The 15,507-nt window shown below is 48.8% G+C and overlaps 1 protein-coding gene across 1 annotated transcript in view; it reads right to left on the bottom strand.

The window, feature by feature from the left end:
• RNF165 (ring finger protein 165) overlaps positions 1-8,970 on the bottom strand; it is a 110,160-nt gene extending 101,190 nt beyond the window's left edge. The window contains exons 1-2 of the mRNA XM_006835144.1: positions 8,856-8,970; positions 6,287-6,471 (exon numbers count right to left, since the gene is read on the bottom strand). Coding sequence (XP_006835207.1) covers positions 6,287-6,471; positions 8,856-8,970 — 300 coding nt within the window. The remainder of the gene's footprint in view (positions 1-6,286; positions 6,472-8,855) is intronic.
• Between the last annotated feature and the right edge of the window lie 6,537 nt (positions 8,971-15,507).

Here is a 15,507-nt window from a genome sequence, read left to right as displayed (position 1 = left end):
GCACGAGAGATGCCCCTCCTCGGATGGCAGTGCTTGGGCCACCCACTGAAGGATCAGAGACCTCAGACTCAATCCAGCTCTGCATTCAACGCACAGTGTGTCCCAAAAAAACTTTGCCCCCACCCCCTCCCCGGCCCTTCTCCAAGCCACCTATAAAACCTCAGAGTGACTCAAGATCACCCATTTGCACCAGAATCTCCTGGGTAGGGGCTTTATAAAATGCAGAGCCCCAAGTCCTACCTGGAGGGGGCCACTCCATGGGTCTAGGGTGGGAGCAGGCACATGGTGTTATTAAAGAGCTCTCAGACCATTCTCATTTAGTGCAGAGTCAGGGTTCAGAGATGCAGCCAGCTCACCTCCCAGGGCCTCTTCTCCAGGCTCTGCGACCAGCCCATCTGTCAGGATGGCCCACCCTCCAGCACATGCCAGCGAACTCACTCAGTCCCACTGCCTCCTGTGATTTATGGCCTCAGCTCCCACACAAGCTACAGGAGCAGGGGAACCCGAGCCCTTCACAAATTAGATCCAGTCCTGCTCTCCTCCCAGGTAATGGGCCTATCTGATGATGGAAGAGCTTATAACCAGCTATCGTCAAATTAATCTCCATGTCGGAGAAATAATATCGGCCGTAAATAAGAATGAGTGTGTGGAGCTTGCCAGCTTGTTAGATTACTTCATAAAACTGAGCAGCAATATTAATACCTGAAGGTCTCTTTAACTCCACCAGCTGCCCGCTGACAGTGGTTGAGGAGTTTCTTGGCTAGTGACAACCTAGGCCAGGCATCTGGGCCACTCCCCAGCGGGCACGGGGCAACACCAACCAAGGAGGAGCAGAGCTCCTTCCTGCCGCCTCTTCTCCCACCTCTGCCCACACTGGACCCATGCCACAGACAGGAAACTCAAGAGCTACTGCCTTCAGGAAGCCCTCCCAGGCCACACAACTTCTGAAGGGGGTTTTGTACAGTTGCTTTATCCTGGCTGGAGTGGAGACTATACTAGTCGGCTGTACCTCCCTAATTAACCAGAACCCAAACCACCCCTGGAGACAGCAGAGCCCTGAGAAGAGTGGCAAGTCGAGGCTGCAGGCGGACACTGAGGTTCACTAACTCCGCTTGCCTGGCTGGGGCACGTGGTACATTCAATCCTATGTCATCGTGGATGAAGTCTTCCATCTCCTTGGTGGGATACTTACTGTATGAATTCACTGGGGTGGGGACCTCATGGGGGAGCAGGTGACAGGTCAGAGAGAAGAAGGGAAAGGGGCTGCACCTGGAGACAGGTAAGCTTGTGTTTCTGTGAGTTCACGTATGTAGGTGTGTAGGGACTTATTAGCGTCTTTAATGTGCATGATAGTAGCATTTTCCAAAAATTGTTTCCTCTTTTTCGGAAACAATTTTTACCAGGTGGACAGTGTTTGGTTGGTAAATGTGAGAAATGCTGCCTCAGGCCCTGGCTTTGGAGGTCAGCTAATATCGCTCTTCTCAAGGAGGTCTTGCAGACCCCATACCCTCTTCTGGTCAATAGCTCAGAGGACCCCCCCTGATGATGGAGGGTCCTGCCTGATCATCTGTCCAGACTCCCACCTCAGTCTCCAGCTTGTCAAGGGCAGCTCCCAGGTCTCACCCACAGCCCTTAGCTCTGGATACACAGAGACTCTGGGTAGACTGTGTGCACTTTGTTGTCAGCGAAAGCCTGTTGGCCCTCAGCAATACTAACGGGCACCACTGCTGTGTGGCTTAGGCAGACAAGGCCCCAGATCCTTAGTGGGAGCTAACCTTAGTTCCCACTTCCTGGGACCCCTTGAACCCTGTTTCTCAGCCTGCCCTTTACTCTGTCAGTTCTTTTGCCTATAGTATTCTACCCTGCCCCTTCTCCTGGCCACCCCATGTGTCCTTTAAGATTTGGCCGAGACATTCCCTCCTCTAGGCGGCCCCTTCTAGGAGGTGTCTCCCAGGCCAGAGAGTATCTGGCTCACACAGAACTGTACTTTCACCTTCATGTGTCCATTAACCACAAGACCGAGCTTCTTGGGGACAGGCAAATTGGCTAGCACAGATTTAGCACTTCCTTGTCATTGTTGTGTGGACCGTTGAGTCATAGGGCCTACAAAACAGGCAACTGTCCCATAGGGTTTCCTAAGCTGTAACCTTGATGAGAGCAGATCACCAGTCTTTTCTCCCGTGGGGCTGCTAGTGGATTCAAGCCACCAACCTTCTGGTTAACAGCTAAGCACTTAACCATTGTGCCACCAGGTCTCGTAAGTGCTATGTAAACATCTGCTACTGTTGTTATGTGGCTGTTGTCCTCCGACTCAGGCATCTGACACAGTGCCTGGTCAAGGCAGGTGCTCGGGAAAATCTATGAAAAAAGCTGAACAAATTGGAGCTTCATCGTAACTCTATTGGGGGAGGGGAGAGACTAGGTCACTCCCATTTTACAGATGAGAATACTGCCGCTCACAGACATTTTTCTTCTACTCCATGATCCACTTTGAAATCCAATCCTCCCAGGAGCAGGTGGGAGCATTTTGTAGGTGGCACTTCCCAAGTAGGTTCCAACCAACTAACCAAACAGTTGCTGTCAAGTTGACTTCATAGAGCAATCAGAGCAGTGCCGTGCTGTGCCAGGCGCCATGGAGGGTGCGTCATGTGCCCTGCAGATAAGTGGCCCCCCTGCAGCCCCCAGCGGGTGAGCAGGAGCACCTGTGCTATAGAGGGCAGAGCCAGAGTCAGAGTCACTGCAGAGGGAGGTCGTGAAACCACCAGCTTGCCTCTCAGTCACATCCTTCTGCAGGGCTGTGCTCCAAGGAGAAGAGGGCAGGCGAAGAGGCAGAGAATGATGGGAAGCTGCCTGGGCCTGGGGACGTGGAGGGAAGAGAGGACTGAATGGGTGGGATGACAATGAAATGAGAAGGCCCAATGCTCCAGAAGGAAAAATCAGACAAGGGTGACAGCCACAGGGCTCTGAACATTTACCTCTTGGATCAGATTTGGGCCTACACAGTGAGAGGGTTGCTCCCTCCTTGGGGACAGCCCCAGTCCCCACCTCCTCCAAGAGACCATCCTGGCTTCTTAGGGCTGCTGGGACCTCTCCCTGATCCGTGTGCCAACCCTGTCCGGATGTCTCCAGGTTGGGCCACACTTTCTGACCAGTGTGACCCACCAACCTGGCCCTCTGTGTAGCCAAGGTTGTATGTTTTTCACCCACTTCAGGTGTGCTCAGGGGTCTCCCCAGGTAGACTCTCTGCCTAGCTTGCCCAAAGTCCAAGGGAGACTCTTGGTAAGGGGAGGCAACGGTTTACACAAATAAACTGAAACAGAAATATGCTCAGCCCTTTCCTGCCTGCCCAGTGCCCCCGGTGAACTCCCCCAAGTTCCGACAAGCAGGGATATGTTTGTGGGAGGGCAGGCCATCTCTTGTAAGCATGTGCCAGGGTTTGTGTGCCTCATAGTTCAGATGCTCCATAACTCATTTCATCCTCACCTCCCCATGGCATTGGGATTACTATCAGTGATCTCCAGATGAAGACACTGAAGGTCAGAGAGGGTCAACGTCAGCCAGACAGCAGGTGGTGAAGCCAAGAGTTGAGCCCAAGATTTCCTGATGCCAAAACTGATGCAGCCAACCTTCTTCTGCATTCTTAAGGAGCCCTAGCAAGGGTAGCCTTGCCCTGCCCAGGAGTAAGCCCCAAAATCAAACAAGCCCTCAGTGAGTGCCACCCTGTGCCTAAGGATCCCCCACCCCACAGGAAGGCCTCCCTCACACCTCTGCTCATGGGGTTCCTCTCTGTGTCTTGAGCTCCCCACTTGGACTCACTCCAATTCCAGCTGTGGCTCTTCAAAGCAGGAGAGCGAGTGAGACCATAGTGAAGCGTCCTCCCTTCGCCCTTCTGCCCAGTTACACCCCACACTGTCTTCATGTCTCACCCACCAAGCATCCCTGATGACTACACCTGGATGGAGCTATTGCAGCTTCTCAAGGATCCTGAGTCAAGATCCAAGTCCCCACGGGCCCTTGGAGTGAAGAGACCTGGAGTCCAGGCCAGAGAGGCTTTCGGGAGCTGGCTTTGCGAGCCTAGCCCCTTGACAGTTTGGGTTTCCAGCTCTGTGGAGAGGAGGGGTTTTCCCCGTATGTACTCCTCAGACTCCTTCAGAAATGCCCAGCTCTCAGAGAATGCAAATAAATCACTGAAGCTCCACGTTTTCATTCCAAATTTCACGCGAACTTTGCAACTGGCTACATAAGAGTTTCAGGTTTAAAAAGCAGTTAGGGATTGCCCGGAGCTGGGGGCAGGGAGTAATGGAGGGTCACTGCTCAGTGGGTCCAGGGTTTTCTTTTGGGGTGATAAAAATGTTCTGGAACTAGATGACTACACAAAGGCCACTGAATTGCACCCTTTAAACACTAAGTATTACGTGAATGTTATCTCGAGAAAAAGAAAAAAGAGTTCCTGCTGGGTTGAATAGAATCATCACCTTTTCCCAAAATTTAAAGGTACAAATGGGAATTGCATTGCTTATCCTGTGGCCAGGCAGGGCCCTCTTTTGTCCTCAGACTGAGGGTTCTGCCTTCTGTACATACAGTAAAACCTGCATGAGCAGGGAACCTATGTAAGGTAGAAACCCATCAGAGGAGGAAAACTCAAATATTTCCCCCGCTCTGGTAGCGTAGTGGTTAAGAATCGGGCTGCGAGCCACAAGGTCAGCAGTTCAAAACTACCAGCTGTTCAGCGGGAGAAAGATGAGGCTTTCTGCTCCCATAAAGATTTACAGCCTCAGAAACCTTGTACAGGGTCGCTATGAGTCGGAACCGACTCCATGGCACATAACAACAACAACAAAACAATGAAAAAGTGGTAGGACTGAACCCTCTCAAAGACAGACGACTTGTGAGACCCAGAAAAACAAGGCAGTCCCGTCCGGTCTGGCTCTCACAGGTTTCACTGAGTCTGCCTCCCCTAGAGTATGGGTTCTCCAGAGGGCAGGGCACCACCCTGGGCTTGCTGGTCACAGGTCACTGCAGACAGCAGGCACAGGCTTAGTGACACCCAGGTGAGAGATGAACGATGCCTTTGAGAAGGGAGGGGCAGTATTCCAGAAGCCAGCTCTATACCTGCCTCCCACCTCCCCTCTTCCTGCCTACCCTTCTGTTCCCTCACCTTGCACATGGGGGAAGCTTGCCCTTGTGGGGGCCTCTCAGGATGGAGTGCGGACAGAGCAAAAAGCCACAACCCCACTGGCCTCTTCCCGATCATACTCTCACCTTAATGGTTGGGTCAGGTGAAGCTGATGGTCTTTCTCCACTTGATCCCTTCCCCTCTAGGAACCCCATTCCTCCTGGGGTCAGACTCACACTTTTTCCCTGGGTTTCCAACAGCCCTTTCACTCCTGTCCTCTAGACCCACAGCCCTGTGGCCACCGAAGTCCCACCTCAGGCAAGGGGAGTCTGAGCCATGTGCGTCCTCAAAAGTGGGGCCATGCCTTCACACCCTGGTGTCCACCTAAGCCCTGAGTGATGTGAGTCCTCAAAAGTGGGGCCACACCTCTGCACCCTGGTGTCCAGAGGCCTCTGGGGAGTGTTGGCTGACGAGAGAGTAGGTTCTATCCCAGCTTCCCCTCTTTTCCCCCACCCTTCGCATAGAGTTGGGTACACAGTGTTGTTGTTAAAGTGCCGCCGAGTCCATTCTGACCTATAGTGACCCTGTATAGGGTTTCCAAGGAGCATCTGGTGGGTTTGAACTGCCGACCTTTTGATTCGTAGCCCAATGCTTGCCGTACAGTGCCACACCAGGAGCTGAGCTAAAATGTGGTTGTTAGTGTTGGGAAGCCTTCCCCAACACTACCTCACCTTCCTCAGAGTTGGCTTTATAGCTCTTGTCAGCAGAGCCATGGGTCATAGGGGAACGGGGTGGATGGTGGACTGACTCTGAGGCCCTTCCCTTCAGTCTATTCTTACCTCAACCCTGAGAGGAATGGCTTTGAGGGACCCCTATCTTAAGGGGTGGGATGGGGTGGGGGAGGGACATGAACCCATTAGCTCCACAGAGTTAGAGAGCAGGAGGTGGAAGATACTGGAAACAGGCAGCAGAGGGGGCTTCCTGAGCCATGATGGGACCCTGGCAGTGGAGAATAGGAGCTGGAGCAAAGCAGGCGGCATGTGTGCTTGGGGGTGAGGATTTGGAGAGGCCTCCACCCGATGCCCTCCCACTCTCAGCCCCAGAGGGGGAGAAGCAGCTGTTCCCTAGCTTCCTGCCCTTCCTTGAGACAGGTGCTGGCTGGATTCTCACTTCCTCCCTGCTGAGCATGAGCAGGCTCCTCCACCCCCTCTCCAGGCAGGCTGCTGCAGGCTGAGGACACTTCTTCCTCACTAAGGCCGCAGGGGGAGTGGTAAAGCGTGGGATCTGGGGACCTGCCACCACCTGGGTGACTGTCTTCACACTGCTGAAGGGTTCTCCCCTCTGACCCCCTCCCACTGGCAATGGCCAACAGTGGTCCCCCCCCCGGGGGCGTGCTCAAAGGAACATTAGGACAGAATAGTGTTGGGGGAGACTTTCTGCTGAGATGCAACCTGAACAGCCCGAGCCACCCTAAGCTTGGGTCAGCTCTGGGCCTCACTGACTTACCCCCTGCCATAAGCTATCTTCCCACCTGCCACACAACACAGAATGGCCACGTGTCTACTGAACACTAAGGGGCGGGCAGCTACTGTCTCCATGAAAAGCCCAAAGGCAATGGAAATGGAAGATATCATCACTGGGAGGAAATCACAGTTTTTTAGAGTAGGAAGGGGCAATTAGGCCAATTACCTCCCTTGGCAGATGAGGACGGGAAGACACAGTAGTCAGACGTGCCCAAACGTCACTCATGTGTTATTAAGAGCAAGACTCGAAGCCAGGTCTCAGGGAAGCAGGCCAGGCCTCTTCCAACTATGCAGCATGACCTGCCTGAGTCCAGTGTCCCAGTGCTAGGAGTCCTTACTACTGCTGCCTTTACTGGCTTCCTGGTTTATTTCATATGTGTTATTTCACATGGCAAGTCCCGTAGGGCAGAAACAATGGGCACACTGTCCCCATTTGATGGAACAGGGAACTGAAACTTGGTGAAGGCTGCCTCGTTCAAGATCACAAAAGAAGACTGTGACAGAGCAAGGACCAGAACCAGGTCTTGGGACAGTTTATCCAAATTTTATTCCTTCCCTAATCTCCATGGAATCTGATTCTACATACACATCTGTCTATGGGGAAGGGGACAATGGTGGCAGAAACTCTTGGAGAGGGATGTAAGACCCGTTCTACTAACCATCTCCTCCTTACTTGCTAATAAACAGCAGCCCAGAGAACTGGTGAACTGGCGGCCAGCGTGGACTGACCCTACAGCCCTTAGCAGTGTAAGTCTATCAGAATCCATCAAACTTTGCGTCTAGCTGCCAATCACTGGAATACTATGCAGCCTCTAAGAGGTATGCTTGTGAAAACAGTATAGCAAAATGTGAACACACTTGTGATACAATCAATGTTAGCTCAACAATGGAGGATGTAAAGTAGCATGAACACTTTGTTTACAGAGCTACAAAAAAAAGAAAGAAAGAAAAACCCACGTGGATAATCCCAAAGGCATTTCACCAACATGATCACGGGGCTAGATTATTTTTACTTTTGTCTCTTTTCTCAGTGTTCCAAAATGTGATTATTATTTCCATGATATAACACAGACATCATTGATGAAGGCATCAAAGTGATCTTGAGAAAAAAATAACACAGGATGTGCCCACCATTGAGGAGCAAAGCTTCACCTCCCTGAGTCTCCTGAGACAGTCTGAAGGTGTCAGGTTCACTTCCTGACAGGGGTTTCCTGTCCCTCACAGTCCCTTCTGCAAGGTGCGGGGTTCAGTGTTAGGGACTTAGACCCCCTCGTAGCTTGGTCGGCGTGAGAAGACCACATGGCTCCCCCACTTAGAGAGGCAAAGCTGGGATTATGTATGGGGGCTGATAAAGGGGTACCCGGACACCTGAGTGGTCTAGTTCTACTTAGTCATTTACTGGTTGGGGGAGAGGCAGGGAGAGGGGGTGCAAAGGGTTTTGCCTTTCTAGGCCTCAGTTTCCTCTCTGGTCCCCAATTATTTCAGCAGTGCCTAGGAGGAAATGAGGTCACAGAACAGAGTGAGCTTAGAAATGGGCTCTCTGAAGACAGGTCCCACTTTTCATCCTGGCCCTAGCCCCTCATTACCACACCTCTGTCTGCCCTTTATGCCCCTGTCTGGTGTTTAGCAGCCCCCTCCAGTCCCACGTTCTCTCCTGGTTATGGCTGTTGTAAAGTGCTGTCAAGTTAGTTCCAACTCATAGCGACCCTGTATAGACCCTGTATAGGGTTTCTGAGGAGCAGCTGGTGAGTTTGAACCTGGCCTTTTGGCACCCTGCAGGGCAACAACACTGCTGTTGTCTGCCTGCCTCAGGGGTTGCTTCACTCACAAAGGGCTCAGTTAGGTACCATCTGATCCAAAGGTGATGTCAGAGTCACTGTGGTCCAGTGTCCAGGGAGCTAGTGTTTAAGAGGTTTCTTCAAGAGTCAAATGCTATGTGTGAATCATCAAGTAAGGGAGGTCTGGGCACAAAGACAGATTTTTAAGGAGGGAGTTATGTAAGTAAGAAAGAACTTTTGTTATTAAAGTAAGTGTCCCACCCTAATTAGTAATCTATATTTTAAAATACTAGAATCTCTGCCTCCAAGGACATAACAATAGCTCCCGACCCTCTGACTTTCAGCATCTCAAATTTTGTATGTACACCTAAACCCTGAATTCATGTCTCCCCTAAACTGCTGTTCCCCCATGTTCCCTGTTGGTCTTTGTCATCTTACATCCTCCCAGGCACTGAGAGACCTCCCTGCCCTCGGCCTCCTCCCCACTGTCTCCCTCGTGGTAAGGCCTCACATGCCTCCTCCCATCCTCCAGCACCCCGGTCCAGGCCTCCATCCCCACTTGAATCCTGCCATGGCCTCCTCCCTTGCCTCCACTCCTAATCTCACTCAGGTCATCAGCGGTCAGCAGAAGTTGTTTCAACGACACTCTCCCCAGAAAGTTCCCAATGCTGAAGGCTCACGTCTAATCTCTGCTGGGGCTTCCAACAGCTTTTAAAAACTTTCTTCACCCAAATTGGCCAGACTTGGTGCTACATAACTTCTGGAGCTGTGCTCTAGGGAGAGCCAGTCACATATAGGCCAATGACCTGGTGCCTCCAATGCCATGTGAGGCAACAGGTTCTTGAGCGTGCACAACACACACACACACCTTCTCACAGTATGTCCTGTTCTTACCAAATCAGCAGAGCCATTGACCTTAGCTGGAGTCACACTCGGTCCCCACAGCCCTCCTGCAGTTCCCATTTTTGTCCTCACCTCCTATCCATACCAGCTTTTGAAGCACATCTCAATCCTACCACCTCAGAAAGGTTGTCTCTGACTTTGGCTGATCTCTTGGATCAGTAAACTCTTGCTACTGTGAGAGGGAAGAATAGGCATCTAGCATGTCCTGTTGTTCCTGAGCCGAGTCGGTTCTGACCCATAGCGACTCTGTATAAAGTTTCTAAGGAGCACCTGGTGAGCTTGAACCACCAACTTTGTGGTTCAAACTGACTTTGTAGTACAGCGCATTAGCCCACAGCGCCACACCAGGCCTCCAGCATGTCCTAGACACCTACTTTATGATGAAAGTTTGGGTTTTTTGCTGGCCACTGTTCAGCTGGTGTTCAGCCCAGTGGCCTAGGGCCATCCCTTCAGGTCAGGGGGAGGCTAGGACTGGACCCCCAGACTGCTCCGAGGCTTTCTACATCACCGGTCAGGACTCTACGCCATTCACCTGGATGCTTTGGCATTGAATAGGGTAGACCCACAGCATCTTCCTCCTCAGCATTTCTCTCCCAGTCTCAGCAAGAGCCTCAGGAGAGGAGATTAGGCCTGACATTTCTCTTGTATCTCCTTTAGTACAATCCTGGGCCCCAAGATGGTATTCAATAAACACTAACTAACTAAATGAACAGACAAGTGAGGGAGTGAATGAGTGAATGAATGAATGAATGAATGAATAAAAGAAAGTACCAGCATTGTGAGTGGTTTAGCTACAGGGTGCTGTGTGTTTGTTTTTAATTCTCTAATTTTAATCCCCTGCCTCTCAATTCTCTTGGAAATACATCTATAGCTAAGCCAGACCAGAAACTAATAAATATGAATTAACAGTCAGAACTATATGAAGCCAGGAATTGGCCAAAGCTATTTATATCCTTAGAGAAAAGAAGGCACAAGTATCTTGCACATTTACCTGACTATGGTCAGAGAACCAAGGCCACACCCTAAATCAGGGTGCAGGGTCTGCTATTCCCCTGACCTGCACCCAAGGAAAGGGGTCCCACACTGTATTGGATGAAGCACAGAGCCAATGCTTCCTTCGCCTAGAAAACCATTAAACCTGCCAATGCAACACAGCAATGCACTTATTTTAAAATGGGGAGCATGGGAGAAGGGTGGGCAGGAAGTAAACAAAATGCAAATGGAGAGTTTGCCCAGACTCTGTCCTCTGCATATTACGGTGTCAAGATCCTTGGCAGCCTTTTCCTCTAACTCTGGATGATTAAAATTAGATGCTGGTTTGTGGAAAACTATTACTTCAGAAAACGAATGAACTAAGGAAGCCTTATCTGGTGCTGGTTTCGCGAGAGTTCTTTCCTTCAAAAACAAGACCTGTCAACAAAAGCTGTGTTCCATCTTATTTCAAAGTCGATGGCATGGGATCTACTTAACAGATGGCTTTCCCAAAATCCTGGAGTTAAAGTTATTAAAATGGATTTGCATCAGATGGTTTAGAGAGTAATATAAAGTACAATGCTTTAGTGATTATTGGGAAAAGTCCAAGGAAAAAGGTCTCCTTAACATGTACGTGTAGAGTCCTGGTGTGGCGCTGTGAGTTAATGTGGGGGACTGCAAAGTCGGCTTAAACAGCAAGGTCGGTGTTTCAAGCTTACCAGCTGCTCCTCAGAAACCTTATACAGGGTCGCTATGGGTTGGAACCAACTCGACGGCACTTACAACAACATTATGTATGTATATGCGTACTCCTGATGTGGCACTGTAGGATCAGCACTGGACAGCGAGCCACAAGGTTGGCAGTTCAAACCCGTCAGTTGCTACTAGGAAACTCTATACAGGGTCGCTATGAGTCAAAACGAACTCGATGGCACTTAACAACAATATGCATGTGTTCAGTTCTAACAACCTGGGTCAAAACACATATGCACTTGATAAATTGTTAAACATAACTTCCCATTAATTCAAGAGCTTTCTATATATTAGTTACCAAACCATCCTCAAAATGTAATCAATTGCTCAAACAATTCTGACAAACCAACAGTTCCCAGGTTACAAATGAGATCCCTGCCTTAAGGGTGTCTATAAGTAGAGTTTGTAGGTAAGTCAAAACAAGTGCAAATGGTTCTTATTTAGCCTTATTTTAGTGTGATTGTGAAGGAGAATTTGTTTCAAGTAGGGGTTGGTTCAAAGTGAGAACAAGTTTACATAGCATTAATGAATAAGTATGCGTTGTCCATAAATCACTTTTGGACCACAAGGACTGGTTGTACTTAACACTAATTTGGAAAAATAAAATCTTAGTGTTGGTTAATGGGAGTCTAATGAACGTCTGCTCTTAGAATAAAATGAAGGTGATCCTATTAATTTGGGGTTCCATTATTTTGAAGCTGGTTTTGGGGGATGTTTTATTTTGCTTTTTCAAACTAAAAGCAAAATTAAAAGTTGTTTCAGGTAAACCAAAAAGAAGAGGAAGAAGAAATAAACAAATGAAACCCTGGAAGGACTGACTAGTCTTGTAGACAAGGATATCTGCACTCATGCAAATACAGTCCGAGTCTCCGCTGGGAAGATCCATGTGTGTCCATGTGTCGCAGTAAATCAGCTCAGCTTTCCCACTCTGGCTGGGCAGAGCAGGAGAACAAAGGGCCAGAGCAGAGAGAGCAGTCATGGGGGAAGAAGACAGTCACATAAAGCCACAAAAGCAGCAAAGATGCACTGTGGTCAGGCAGGGGTGCACCTGCTCAGGGGAGGAACATGGGCAGAGGCAAGCCTGGGAGACAGCCCAGAGGAGCAAAGAGCAGGCACCACAGCCAAAGTAGAAGAGGCTCCAAAATGATAACCCTTTGAACGAATTGTGAAGTTCTTTAACCAGCTGATTCCCTCCAGTCTAAAATGCCCCATTTGGCAAGTCTTGTTCTAGGATGAAACTGAAGAGGTGTAATTGACCAATGCTTGAATTTGCATTCCATTCTGAGGAAAAAATACCTCTCCACTGGTTTCTCAATGGTAGTTTTGGTGGACGGGGTTGCGGGACAGGGGGTTGGTATCTGGCACATTTGAAGGGCTCTTTCTCCAATTCAATTTGAGAATGGATCCTGACTTCCCACCCTTGTTTCCCTATCCCATATGCAATGCTCTCCCCTAAGGCAATGGCAGAGACAGGTTTGCTTTCTCTTGAAGGCCCTAAGGCCACTGATGCAGCAGCTGTCAGGGCAGTAGGCAGTGTAATCAGCTTGAACTGGTTCAGGCGGAAAGACCAGGCCAGGCCCTCATTCTGCTGTGGGCCCTAAAGTAGGATGCAGGGCTGGCTTGAATCTGTGTTTCAAACCTATCCAGGATCTCAATCAAAAGACCTTGCAGATCCCAAGAATTTAAATATACAGACAGACAAGGGTACCTTAAAATTCCAGATGATGGCTTCAATGTCATGTAACATATCAGTCCCGGCATTATTTAAAAGGACAGTGAATCAATGAAACAGTAAAAACACAGCTGAAAATGGGTTGGTTGTTCAGGTGAGTCTGAAATGCTACAAGGTTGCTAGTTAAGAACAGTATCCCTTTTCTCACGGCACCATAGACCCATATCCATGTAACGTGGAAATCAGGATGAAATGGGGAGGCTGTTGGGTGCACAGGTGGCCAGAATTAGGGGTTCTCTCTATGCAGTTGAGCTGTTGCATTGTGACAGGCCAAGTAACCCTCTCCCCTCACCCCAGACTTCTACTGTAAAAAGATATGGACTAGAAAGGCTTCAAGTCACCATATCTGTACCACAAAAGAGAAAAGAAAGAAAAGAAAAATAAAGGAAGAAAGAAAAGGCATTCACTCGAATCTTACAATGGGAGGTGGGGTGGGTGAGGGTGGGATAGAAAAGCAAGGGGAAAATCTAAACAGCAGGATACAACAATAAATGGGAAAACAGCAAGAGAAAAAGCACACTAGGTTAATATAGGAAAACTAGTTCTTTATTGAGAGATTGTATATTAGTATTAGTGGATTCTGTGTGTAACAATGTCGTCATGCACACGATACCAAAAAAAAAAAAAAAAAAAAAAAAAAAGGCTGGGCCCACCATGCTTCGGAAGGGCAACAGAACAAAAGCAGCGTACAATGAGCAGATGGCTCGGGCTACACGACCACAGTACATTTCAGCAGGGCAACGTCTCTAACCGAGGGCTGTACATTGTCAACTGGGGGGATGTAAAAAAATACAGATCATGCTTTAGTTTTAGTACAAGAAAAAGTGAAAAAGATACACAACCAAAAGGATATTTGATACAGAAAAAATTACCCACAAAATAAGAACAGGAAGTAATTCAGCACAGCAGAACACGCTATCCCTGTTTAATGGAAAACCATTTTGCGGGGTAGTGGTGGGGTGGAATTCTTTTTTCTTTCTTTCTTTTTCAGATTGCCAAATGGCAGTCTGGGGGGAGGCTATTTGAGGCTTTATTTTGGAAGGGCCCTCCAAGTAGGGGCCTTATTCTTTCAAGATTGCTGCTGTTTTGTTTCCGTTTTCAAGCAGGTCTAGCTGGTGAGGCAGCAGAAGGGAGCCGGCTGTTAAAGGGCCAGGGCGGATGTCCAAAGATGCTCTCGATATTGTACAATTAAACAGTTAAGACACCATGGCAGTGACTCCCCCTTAAGCCAGGGATCTTTGTGAACCAAATTGTGAGTGACTATGGCATAGCCTCAGTGTCATTTCTTCAAAGATTTTTCTTTAGAATCTAGAGATTTCATGGCTTTTTGTTTCTTGTTTTTTGCCTCCGACTAAATGTAATCTCTTCTGTTACTTCTGGGTACGGTTAGGTGCTGATGACCACCCAGATAACAGGAAATGGGGTACAGCAGCCTCCAAGTCAAGGCAAAAGGAATCCACTTAACAGGGATTTACAGAGCAATGTACTCAGCTAAACAAGATGAAGATACAAAAATGGTTATTTCTCTATATGTATTCTGAAATGGTCTACCTCCTACACTACTACAATGAAACCATAAAGAACAGATTTAAGCTGGCAGACTACCTAATAGTTTTACAGGAAGATTGTGGTTTAGGACCTTGTTGGGGTAAGCATTAGTATCCTCTATCAAAAGGTCATGCAGGCATTCTTGTCACATTGTGCTAAATTTGACCCGCAGCCCAACTCTCCCCTCAGCCCTTGGATTTCCTGTGGGCGTGCTTGCCTTGAAAGTAAAACTTTGACTGAAGGCAGAATTGGTTTTGTTGGATTGTTGTGGTTGTTTGGGGGGGGGGGGGGGAATGGAGATGGTGGGATTAAAAATAAAAGTTAAAGGCAGCTGAGCAATTTGAATTTCAAAACATGGAATCGGCATCCTGCAATGGTATTTAGAGATCGGTGGTATTAATGAGGATGATAATGATTTAATCAGGATAATTATCCTTTCAGGCTCAACATCCTTCTTAATCATTTTTGAATTTCTGCCTAGTGTAATGTTCCACACCCGTTTTAAGAGGAAATGCCAAGTAATAAGAGATAATTGCGTATTGGGGAGGGGGTGGTATTTCAGGAGAGGTCTCATGCAAACTCCCCCATCCCTATCCCTCACCCAGTTTCCCAGCTCCCATGGCTAGGCTGGCCCGAGATAGGGGATACTGCCGCTTAAATAGCAATGCCTTCCTCAGATGGAGACAGGAAATGGTTAAAAGGGGTGTCACAATACAGCTAAATGCGGAGGCAGAAGGGTCACAGCGCACACAGCAGCGAGTTGACCATTCACTGAGCTACACAATGAAGAAAAAAAAAAGATTTGATAAATGCAGAATGTCATCATTCTATCATCACACAAAAAACCTGCGGTTCAAACAGGCCTAAGGAAGGTCTACCATGGCTTTGAAGTCCTAGGGAGAGGCGTGGGGCTGGGGACAGCTGGGCTGGAAGACAGAGGGACTGCCTTCCGGGTTCTAGCCCAATCCGGCCCCTAAAGCGCTGGCTCTGTGACCCCACCCCCCACACTGACTTGGTGGAGGAGCCCTGGTCTGCAAAGGGAAGACATCATTCGGAGTGTGCAAGGGAGGGGGTGGGAAGGAGGGCCTTAGCCAGCAGGGATTTAAACAGACGTGGAGTGGGGGAGGAAAGAAGAAACATTTCCAAGAAGAGAAATGTGAGTCCAGAGGCAGAATACAAAAA

The sequence above is a fragment of the Chrysochloris asiatica genome, unplaced genomic scaffold (assembly GCF_000296735.1).
Source record: "Chrysochloris asiatica unplaced genomic scaffold, ChrAsi1.0 scaffold00015, whole genome shotgun sequence".
Taxonomy (NCBI): domain Eukaryota; kingdom Metazoa; phylum Chordata; class Mammalia; order Afrosoricida; family Chrysochloridae; genus Chrysochloris; species Chrysochloris asiatica.
This window is presented reverse-complemented; position numbering and strand designations above follow the sequence as displayed.